Source organism: Balaenoptera acutorostrata, chromosome 11, assembly GCF_949987535.1.
Source record: "Balaenoptera acutorostrata chromosome 11, mBalAcu1.1, whole genome shotgun sequence".
NCBI classification, from domain to species: Eukaryota; Metazoa; Chordata; class Mammalia; order Artiodactyla; family Balaenopteridae; genus Balaenoptera; species Balaenoptera acutorostrata.
The window spans coordinates 99,848,510-99,860,629 of NC_080074.1; the positions used below are offsets into that span (position 1 = coordinate 99,848,510).

The following is a 12,120-nucleotide window of genomic DNA, read 5'->3' on the forward strand; positions in this document are numbered from 1 at the left end:
TTATTTCATTCCCCTTTTGTAACCACAGTCACATTGTATGAGTGTCATTCAAACTCTCCTTCCATACCTGCACAATCATTTAAGTACATAATTTTTACATACACGAGATTATAATTATAAAAACTTGAAATTTGTATAGAATTCTTAAAGTAGGTATAAAATACTTAGGCAATCTTCCAGTGATGCACAATGGTTTAAAAATTTTAAAGTAACATTGGTGCTTCCCTGGTGGCGCAGTGGTTGAGAATCTGCCTGCCAATGCAGGGGACACGGGTTCGAGCCCTGGTCTGGGAAGATCCCACATGCTGCGGAGCAACTGAGCCCGTGAGCCACAATTACTGAGCCTGCGCGTCTGGAGCCTGTGCTCCGCAACAAGAGAGGCCGCGACGGTGAGAGGCCCGTGCACTGTGATGAAGAGCGGCCCCCACTCGCCGCTACTGGAGAAAGCCCTCGCACAGAAACGAAGACCCAACACAGCCAAAAATAATAAATAAATAAAAATTTTAAAAAAAAAGTAACATTAACTGTAATGTTACAATAAACATACTTTTCCATACAACTTTGACATCGGTGTGATTTTCACAATTCATATGCATGAACCATCTTACACCCTATAGTGTTTGAACTTTCTGAAATGTGCTGACCTTCACCCATTATGGCTAAGATTAGACCTTGTTATCTGGTGTATTTCACACCAGAAATCTCAAACTCCAAATCCCTTTCCTTAACTTTTTGCTCTTCATCCAGCTGTTTCATACTGTCCTTCCGCAGCTTCAATGCACCTTATAGAGAACTTGTGATTTAATGCCTCAACTTTCTCCTACCTAGGAGCATCCTGCCACCCTCATTCAGCTCCTTAATGTCTGGATCATGCGGTTAATAACCTGAATTACCATCTTACCGCAGTTGTCTTGTCCTTTTGCCTTCCACACACCTGACGAAGTCTCAGTCCTTCAGGAGTCTCAAAATGCCCCTGTCACAAGGCAGTTGAATGTCTGTTGGTAAAAATCAGCTTAAAAAATCACAATGTACCACAACTACTGAAGCCCGCGTGCCTAGAACCTGTGCTCCACAGCAAGAGAAGCCACCCCAATGAGAAGCCCGCACACCGCAACGAAGAGTAGCCCCCGCCTGCCACAACTAGAGAAAACCTGCGCAAAGCAACGAAAACCCAACGCAGCCATAAATTAATAATTAATTAAATTAAAAAAAATTTTTTAAAATCAGAGACAATACAGAGAAAACAGACTCTGCGCTTCCACTGCAGGGGGCACGGGTTCAATCCCTGGTTCGGGAACTAAGATTCCACATGCTGCTTGGTACGGCCAAGATAAAAGAAGTAAACAAATATATTTAAAAAATCAGATCTTGGCGTTTACAGTGGGCACTCTATTTTTTCCTTTCGGTTTTTAAAAATTGAGGTATAAGTAACATACAACATTATATTAGTTTCAAGTGTACAACATAATGATTCAATATTTGTATATATTGCAAAACAATCACCATAATAAGTCTAGTTAACGTCCATCACCATACATTTCCCTGATGATTAGTGATGTTGAGCATCTTTTCATGTACATGTTGACCATTTGTTCTTCTTTGGAAAAAATTTCTATTCAGAACCTCTGCCATTTTTTAATTGGATTGTTTGGTTTTTTGCTATTGAGATGTATGAGTTCTTTATATTTTTTTGGATAATAATCCCTTATCAGTTACATGATTTGCAAATATTTTCTCCTGTTTAGTAGGTTGCCTTTTCATCCTGTTGATGATTTTCTTTGCTGTGCTGAAGCTTTTTAGTTTGATATAGTTCCATTTGTTTACTTTTGTTTTTGTTGCCTTTGCTTTTGGTGTCAACTCCCAAAAGTCATCTCCATGACTGATGTCAAGGAGATTACTGCCCATGTTTTCTTCTAGGAGTTTTATTGTTTCAGGTCTTAAGAGTCAAGTCTTTAATCCATTTTGGGTTAATTTTTGTGTATAGTATAAGATGGTGGTCCAGTTTCATTCTTCTGCATGTAGCTATCCAGTTTTCCTAACACCATTTACTGAAGAGATTGTCCTTTCCCCCATTGTATAGTCTTGACTCCTTTGTCAAAAATTAATTGGCATAAATTAATTAATATATGCATGGGTATATTTCTGGGCTGTCTATTCAGTTCCACTAATCTGTTTTTATGCCAATACCATACTGATTTTGATTACTTCTACAATTTGACCTTCACTTCTACTTAATGGTTTTCTGCATCCTCGTATTGTTATATTTTTCTATATAATATGTACCTTGCAGATACCTCAAATCCCATGTAAAAAAAAATGGTTGATAAATCTCTCTCCCTGAATATGCATATTTCATTACTACTCTACTTCCTACAACATAAAATTTAATCCTTTTTTCTGTTGTAACCTGCAGCCTGAAAAGGGTGTAAATTTGCCTATTTAGGGGGCTGAGGACATTGGAGAAACAAATGGAGACTTCGGGCATGAGATGTGGGAGATATTTCAAAAGATAAAATTTGAGTCCCAAAAGTAAAAAGGAAGTTGTAAGGTAGGTGAAAACATCTGGAAAAAAATGTTAGTGTGGTGAGTGAGATGAGCTAGGGACAGATCTCGAAGGTTCTTTTATGGCCTGTTAAAGTGTTTAAATTTAATCTGTAAGTAATGGGTGGCAGACATTAAAAAGTTTAAGCAGAGTGATATGCTTAGATAGACATTTTAGATCTATTACTCTAATATCCATATAGAGGATGAATTTGAGATAAAAGTGTAAGACAGGAGATAAACTTGAAGGCTCTTAAGTAGTCCAGTAATAATATGATTAGGGCCCCCCTAAAAAAACAGAAGTCAGTAGCAGGATGATGATGATAATAATAATGAGTAGTGAAGGGTAGAAGAATATGCCACTCCAAAATAAGGCTTGCGGAGTTCAGGACATGTCACCCCAAAATATGCTGCTTTGGCATATTGGTTTTAAGCTGAAGGCACCTGAAAAGCAACAAATGCAGGGAGAGACTTTCTCTGAACTTCCCTTTTCTCCCTAAAGACAGATCCTCCAAAAGGAACCCAATTGTCATAAATCCCCTCCCCAGGAATTTCAACAACAAGGGAAGTTTTTTTTTTCGGCCGTGCAGCAAGGCATGCAGGATCCCTGACCAGGGATGGAACCCGAACCCCCTGCAGTGGAAGTGCGGAGTCTTAACCACTGGACCGCCAGGGAAGTCCCAAGATGGACTCATCACAGGAGAGAGACTAGAAGTTGACACCACACCCTGACAAACTTTATCACAAACTGTCATAGCTCCCATCTATTCTTCTAAGGGCCCATTCATCTTTCCTAAAAATCTCTTCCCATAAGAGGTCTACGTCCTCCTTCTCCTTTACCTATTTTTTAAAAAATTAACTTATTTGGCTGCACCGGGTCTTAGTTGCGGCACTCCGGATCTTCATTGCCGCGGGCTGATCTTCATTGCTGTGTGCAGGATCTTCGCTGCGGCATGCAAACTCTTAGCTGCGGCATGTGGGATCTAGTTCCTTGACCAGGGATCAAACCCAGGCCCCCTGCATTGGGAGCTCGGAGTCTTAACCACTGGGCCACCAGGGAAGTCCCTCCATTACCTATTAAAATGGTATTTAATCCTGGATTTTAAAGCCACCTCTTTAAGTTACTCACTTTTCCTAGGTATCTCCCCAGGTATCCATGGGGTATACATGTTCATAAATTTGTTTGCTTTTCTCTTGTTAATCTGTCTTTTATTACAAGAGTCTCAGCTAAGAAATCAGAAAGGTAGAGGGAACATCATTTCCCCTTTCCCACAATAGTAAATAACAGCTAACATTTATTGAGTGCTTCCTATATGCCTGGCATTCTACCGCCTTACATGCTTTATCTCTTATTATTCTTACAAGAACCCTATGAGGTAGCTACTACAGCTATTAACATTTTACAGATACAGAAACTGAGGCCCTACATCAACTAGTAGGATTTGAACAGTCTTCTAGTCAGAAACTTCTGATTGAACTCAAAATGTTGTGGGTAAAAAAATAACCTGAGATTCTTGTTATATGTACGAACTTCTAGTCACCACCTCCTCTTTTTCCAAAATTCTAATTTACAGAGTTTGGAACTGGGCTATGGCATCTAAAATCTAATTTTTAAAACAGCTTTATTGAGATATAATCCATGGACATATAATTTACCAATTTAAAGTGTACAATTCAATGATTTGGGATATATTACATCATTACTTTTTTTGGAATTTACATTTTTTACAGGCATCCTAGTTAATTCTATGTAAGTGCCCGAAGTGCAATATTTTGAGAAAAATTATCTTAACCACTATGCTCAGTGCCTCTTAAAAAAAGTACATGTGGGGAATTCCCTGGTAGCCCAGTGGTTAGGACTCTGCGCTCCACTGCAGAGGGCATGGGTTTGATCCCTGGTCAGGAAACAAAGATACCACAGCCACGAAGTTCAGCCAAAAAAAAAAAAGTTCATGTGAACAAGCCCAGCACAGTATCTACCCAGTAAAATTTAGACACTCAATACACATCGAATATGAATGTACAGGCTGCAAACAACCATAAGAAGGAATGCAGGGCTTCCCTGGTGGCGCAGTGGTTGAGAATCTGCCTGCCAATGCAGGGGACATGGGTTCGAGCCCTGGTCTGGGAAGATCCCACGTGCCGCGGAGCAGCTTAGGCCCGTGAGCCACAATTACTGAGCCTGCGCGTCTGGAGCTTGTGCTCCCCAACAAGAGAGGCCGCGATAGTGAGAGGCCAGCGCACCGCAATGAAGAGTGGCCCCCGCTTGCCATAACTAGAGAAAGCCCTCGCACAGAAACGAAGACCCAACACAGCCATAAATAAATAAATAAATAAACAAATACTTAAAAAAAAAAAGGAATGCAAACACCGAACTTCTACTTCATGTAAGACATTATGGTGAAAGATTAAAATTTGATATTCAGTGGACTGTAGTATCCAATTTCTTTTGGATGATGAGATGACAGCATTTTATAGCAGAAAAATATATTCTTCATAGTAGGGCTTGCTTTTATGTAGTGTAATTTTAAAATTCTTTCAATTTGCAATATTATGTAGTTCATGGCCCCTCTTCATCAAAATCTGTATTAAAAATATTTTTATTCATTTAGCATTTATTAAAATATTTACTGAGCATCTTCCTATATAAGTGGCATGATGCTAGGTGCTAGATGAGTAAAGTAGACAAAAATCTTATTATTTTGGCTTTCTCATGATTGAAGAGCCTATGGGGGGACTTCCCTGGTGGTCTAGTGGGTAAGAGTCCCCGCTCCCAATGCAGGGTGCCCTTGCTCGATCCCTGGTCGGGGAACTAGATCCCGCATGCCACAACTAAGAGTCTGCATGCTGCAACTAAAAGATCCCGCGTGCCGCAACTAAGACCCGAGCAGCCTAAATAATTTTTTTAAAGGGCTTATGGGGAGTACTTAATGTTAATCATTTGTACAGTTTTTTTTTTTTTTTTTCCTTTTTGGCCATGCCCTGTGGCTTGGCTCTCAGCAATGAAATCACTGGACCGCCAGGGATTTCCTGTCCAGTTTCTTAATTTTCAACTTATCCTAGGCAATTATTATTTATCCCTACATTTTGGTCATAATCAGATGCCACAATTATATTAGCAACCTATGTTAGAAGATAAGTGGTCATCACAGAAAATTAAGCCATAAAAGTGATATACTAACTGCTTTTTGAGTCTTCATTTTCCTGTGAAGAATCACATATGTAAAAATATTAAGTAAGATGAAGTGCTTTTCTCTTGTAAATCTGTTTTATGTCGACTTAATTCTTGGACCCATTCAGAGACCATAGGGTAGAGGTAAAGTTTTCCCTTCCCTATAGCTCTTTTATAGATAATGGAACTAGAAATCAGGTTAAATGAACTTGCCCAAGATCCAAATAGCTGGAATAATGGTAGATCTGGAATTCAAACCCAGGTCTGACTAACCTCAAAACTAAAATCTGCCTTTCCAACTTCCCCAAAACCATACCGCACTACCTATGATTTGTAGAAGTGAGTATGGAAGAATGCGATTAATCTGAATTTTGCAATAGGAAAACAGAATCCTAAAAACGCTAGCTATCTACCGTGACCATAGAATCTTCATCTTTTTTAGTTATAACCTTTGACGTTTTGGAGAACACCCGCCATCCTTAAGATAAAGATCTTAAGGAAAAATAATAATGCCTTTAAAAGCAGTGAGTATGAAACAAATTATGTGTTCAAGGAGTAGGCAATAAATACAGGTAGAGAAAAAAATGCAAGTAGAGAAAAAGTGTAGACAAAAGAAATAGAATCTAGAATAGATGAGGACATGGGTGAAATGGGAGTCCTTAAAACAAAATAGACCAACTGTCACAGCCAACAGGAGCCTTGGTAGGCATAATGACTAAATGTAATGTGGTATCCTGGACGGGATTCTGGAAGAGAAAAGGAAAATAGGGTTGAGCCCTCCTGCCCCGAGGCAGCCGGCAGCCGGAAAACGGAACCTAGACGCGGGCGCCCCTGCTTCCGGCCGGCGCGCGGGTGCAGCACCAGCGGCGCAAGGCTCTGCGGGGCTCAGGAGAGCCTGCGACTGGGGGCCACCTCCGGCTGGCTGCCGCGGCTTGAGGAGGCGTTTTCGCCTCGATGGCGACCACTCGTGGGCTCCCGAGGACGCCTGGATGGGCACCCACCCTAAATACTTAAAAATGATGGAATTAGATATAGGCGATGCCATCCAAGCGTATAGCATTCTTTGTTTACCAGGACCCCATGGAGAGTAAACACTGGCATAAAGTAAACGGTGTGGAATTACCCGACCGCCAGCTCAATCTGACTTGTCGGTACTGAGACAGGAGGTTACAGACTGTGGTGCCTACACCCATCAGTGCTGCGCTCAACCATTACAGATTCTTTCTCTTAGAAGATGGCATCTGTACTTACGATGCTTAATTTATTCATAAAAGGTGGAATTTGAGACCCATCAGACTGCTTTGCTTCATCTTTTACCTGGAAGATAGTCAGGGTTGACTTAGCTGCTCCCATTCCCTAAGTTTTCTTGCTGAAAAATAAAACTTTTCCAGATAGAAGTGGGGGTTTTTTGTTTGTTTTTGTCAAAAATATAGGGTAGTTGCTCTAGAATGTTCTCATCTAGAGACAGTTTAATTACAGTTGTATACAAATTTATGCCTAGGATAGGTTCAGAGGGGTGGAAGACACATGTTTCTTCTATCAACCCACACTCACAGCTTTCTCTTTGTTCATTGCTGCCACTGCTATGTCATTGTTGAGACTGCTACCTGTTTCCCTTACTCAACCCTCCCAGTGCCTTTTGGCCCTTCAGCTAGCCTGGAATGGCATTACATACACACTTTGACACCTGCAGGGTTTACTTCAGCTGCTTTTTCATCTCTAGGAGAAAGTAAAGCTTTTCTTTCAATTGGTTTTCATTCCAATTACTGTTACATCCCTCTTTAGTTGACTTTAAGTCAAAACTAAAAATATGCTCTTCCAGAGTGTAAACTTACATGTCTAGATTAATAGGGACCAAAGAAGTTCTACCTACCAGAGCACTGGGCCTTCCTTTCTATGCTTATTACCACCACCCTTATTATATTGTAGGTAGGATATTACAAGAGACATAATGAGGGACAGTATAAGCCTTGAAAACATCTTTATTAAGTAGACTCAGTGACGCAACTTTTATCAATTCCTCCCAATTAAGTAAGTTGTCTAAAGTATAAAAAAATTACATGCACAAAGATGTTCCAAGTGGCATTGCTTGGAAGAGCCTGAATTACAAGCCACTTAAAAGTTTAGGGCAGGTTTCAGCAAATTTTTTCTGTAAAGGGCCAGAAAGTAAATATTTTAGCCTTTGCAGGCTATACAGTCTCTGTCACAACTTTTTTTTAAAAAATAAATTTATTTATTTTATTTATTTATTTTTGGCTGCGCTGGGTCTTCGTTGCTGCTGTGGGCTTTCTCTAGTTGCGGAGAGTGGGGTCTGCTCTTCATTGCGGTGCGCGGGCTTCTCATTGCAGTGGCTTCTCTTGTTGAGGAGCACAACTCTAGGCCCGCAGGCTTCAGTAGTTGTGGCTCGCGGGCTCAGTAGTTGTGGTGCACGGGCTTCGTTGCTCTGCGGCATGTGGGATCCTCCCGGACTAGGGCTCGAATCCATGTCCCCTGCACTGGCAGGCGGATTCTTTTTAGAAATTTTTTCTTTTTTAAAATATTTATTTATTTATTTATTTATGGCTGCACTGGGTCTTCGTTGCTGCACGCGGGCTTTCTCTAGTTGTGGAGCAGGGGCTACTCTTCCTTGCGGTGCACGGGATTCTCATTGCGGTGGCTTCTCTTGTCTCAGAGCACTGGCTCTAGGTGTGCGGCCTCAGTAGTTATGGCTCGTGGGCTCTAGAGCACAGGCTCAGTAGTTGTGGCACGCGGGCTCAGTAGTTGTGGTGCACGGGCTTAGTTGCTCTGCGGCATGTGGGATCTTCCTGGACCAGGGCTCGAGCCCGCGTCCCCTGCATTGACAGGCGGATTCTTAACCACTGCACCACCAGGGAAGCCCTCACAACTTAATTCTGCTGTTGTTGCACAAAAATAACCACAGTAAATATGTAAACAAATGGGCATAGTTGTGTTCTGATGAAACTTTATTTACAAATGGGCACTGGTGGGAGGACCCAAACTGGGTGCTGGAGGAAAGCTCTCCATCTTTTTTAGCTTTAACCTTTGACATTTCAGAGAACACCCGCCATCCTTAAGATAAAGATCTTAGGGAAAAATAATAATGCTTTTAAAAGTGAGTATGAAACAAATTATGTGTTCAGGGAGTAGGCAATAAATACAAGTAGAGAAAAAAAATACAAGTAGAAAAAAAGTGTAGGAAAAAGGAAAATAGAATCTAGAATATATGAGGACATGGGTGAAATGGGAGTCCTTAAAACAAAATAGACCAACTGTCACAGCCAAGAGGAGTCTTGGGAGGCATAATGACTAAACGTAATGGGTTATCCTGGACGGGATTCTGGAAGAGGAAAGGAAAAGAGTTGAGCCCTCCTGCCTCGAGGCAGCCGGCAGTCGGAAAGCGGAACCTAGACGCGGGCGCCCCTGCTTCCGGCCGGCGCGCGGGTGCAGCACCAGCCACGCCCCAGAGATTGGGAGCCCGCCCCACCCCGGCTCCGGGGCTTTGGAGGCGGTGTTTTCAGCTTGGTGGCGTCCGCTCGTCGGCTCTCCGGATGGGTACCCACCCTAAGTACTTAAAACTGATGGAATTAGATATAGGAGATGCCACCCAAGTGTATAGCATTCTTTGTTTACCAGGACCTCGTGAAGAGTAACACCGGCATAAAGTAGTTTGCCAACCCCTGGTCTAAGGAAATAGTCCATAAGCAGAAATATACAGCCAATGAATGGTACATTATGTACTCATTAAAACTTAGTAATAACTATAATGAAAGACATAAGAAAATGCTATATTAAGTTTAAAAAGCAAGATACAGGAATGTACGAATGGGTATGATCATGGCTGTAAATAACACACCAAGCATATAATAAAAAGATAAAATAAATTACTAACTATGGCAGGACAGTAAATGAATGACTTTGTCTTTCTTCAATAGTTCAGTTTTTTTTTTTAATTTACATTACTTTTACAATAAAGTGTTTTAAAATAAAAAAGAAAGATAAGGGAATTGCCTGGTGGTCCAGTGGTTAGGACTCTATGCTCTCACTGCCAAGGGCCCCGGTTCCATCCCTGGTGGGGGAACTAAGATCCTGTATGCCACAAAGCACCGCCCAAAAAAAAGATAAAAACTTAGAAAATATGAAGAAAGTATGGGCTTTTGTTAATGGCAGTGTATCAATATTGGTTCATTAGTAGTGACAACTGTACCATACTAATCTAAGATTTAATAATAGAGGAAATTAGGTATGGAGTATATGAGAACTTCATGTACTGGCTTCTTAATTTTTCTGTAAATCTTCTTCTAAAATAGCTTATTTTCTAAATTACCCCCAAATGAATAAAATATACCTAGAATATTATTTTATTTTTTTACTCAATATATGTTTGCTAATATCGTTCAAATAATATCAAAGGTGAGTGAGTTTTTAATGTATTTTTTTAAAGATCAAGAAATATTTATATAGGCCAAATGAGAAGAACTTTGTTAATAATGAATGCCAAATTCAACAAACCAAATATGTCAACTGCCACTTTCAACACCTAGGTGTTAACTTTGAGTTTATTCATAGGTAACATACAAAACAGCTGAATCAGTCAGGATTCTACCAGTAGGTTATACATATACATGTATTGGGTTGGCCAAAAAGTTTGTTCGAGTTTCTGTAATATCTTACAGAAAAGTCCGAACGAACTTTTTGGCCAACCTAATATATAGATATCTATTTCAAGGAATTGGCTATGTGGCTCTGTGGATCCAATAAACCCAAAATCCAGAGGGTAGTCCAGCTGGCTAGAAGCTCTCAGGTAGAAGCTGAAGCTGCAGTCCACAGGTGGAATTTCTTCTTCGGGAAAACCTCTATTTTGCTTAAGGCTTTTCAACTGATTGGATGAAGCCCACCCACATTACTAAGGATAATGTTCTTTTACATAAAGTCAGCTAGTGGTAGATGTTAACTGCATCTACAAAATACTTTCACAGCAACACGCAGAGCAATGTTTAATTGAATAACTGGGTACTATTTTAACTAGCCAAGTTGACACACAAAATTAAGCGTCATAGCTCATCCCTTGTCAACACGGCACCCATACACATCTCCTTAAACCATATTTAACCTCCAAGTAAAGAAAATAGCAAAGTCATATTTCTACCTAATGTAACACAACTATCCTGTGTACAACCAAAAACGTGCCCTTTCCCAGTAAGAAAATACAAAGTGTGGGTGATGTTTACTCTTCTCCTTGATACACTGTATCTTAAATACCATGATGTATAGTTAATTATTATCAGACTTGCCTGGCTGTCCAGTGGTTAAGACTCCGCACTTCCACTGCAGGGGCACGGGTTCAATCCCGGGTCGGGGGAAGTTCCGCATGCTTCACGGTGTGGCTAAAAAATAAAATAAAATAATTATTATCAATACATCTATGTTAGATGATACGGGGATCAGAGCAGGATGCAAACAAAAATATTTGCTACACACACACACATTTGTAACTGTTATGGACTGAATTATGTTCTCCTCAACCTCTCACATTGTAGCCCTAACTCACAATGTGACTATGTGTGCAGATAGTTTTTTTTTGTTTTTTGTTTTCTTTTTTTTGCCGCACCGTGCAGCATACAGGATCTTAGTTCCCCGACCAGTGATGGAACCCATGCCCCCTGAAGTAGAAGCTCAGAATCTTAAACACTGGACCACCAGGGAAGTCCCCAGATAGGTCTTTTAAGGAAGTAAATAAGGTTAAATGAGATCATAAGGTAGGGCGCGAATCTAATAGGACTAATGTCCTTGTAAGAGGAAGAGATACCATGAGTGCACACACACAGAGGAAAGGCCATGTGAGGGCACACCAAGAAGGCAGCCATCTACACGCCTGAAGAGAGTTCTCACCAGAAGCCAACCTCACCAGTACCTTGATCTTGGACTTCCAGCCTCCAGAACTGTGAGAAAATGAATCTTTGTTGTCTAAGTGACTGAATCTATGGTATTCTGTTATGACAGCCCGAGCAGATTAATACAGTAACCAAAAAGGGAAGAAATACTCATGACAATTACAGTCTGTTTCTGCAACTGGTCACATGGTCACATGGTCATAAGAAGTAGGAATAAATACTACTTTCTTCCACTACGCATTCCATATTTCCTTTGCATGCCAAAAGTAGTATACAGGGGGCTTCCCTGGTGGCACAGTGGTTAAGAATCCACCTGCCAATGCAGGGGACACGGGTTCGAGCCCTGGCCCAGGAAGATCCCACATGCCGCAGAGCAACTAAGCCCGTGTGCCACACTTACTGAGCCTGCGCTCTAGAGCCCGCAAGCCACAACTACTGAGCCCGCGTGCCACAACTACTGAAGCCCGCGCGCCTGGAGCCCGTGCTCCGCAACAAGAGAAGCCACCGCAATGAGAA

At 41.1% G+C, this 12,120-nt stretch overlaps 1 protein-coding gene across 5 annotated transcripts in view; it reads right to left on the reverse strand.

Moving 5' to 3' along the window:
• Positions 1-12,120, reverse strand: part of GDF3 (growth differentiation factor 3) — a 151,093-nt gene that overhangs the window by 89,111 nt on the left and 49,862 nt on the right. For all 5 annotated transcript variants that reach the window (XM_057557281.1, XM_057557280.1, XM_057557282.1 and 2 more), the window contains one exon: positions 11,005-11,097. In XM_057557281.1, the coding sequence (XP_057413264.1) occupies positions 11,005-11,083 (79 nt within the window). In that variant the 5' untranslated portion in view covers positions 11,084-11,097. The remainder of the gene's footprint in view (positions 1-11,004; positions 11,098-12,120) is intronic.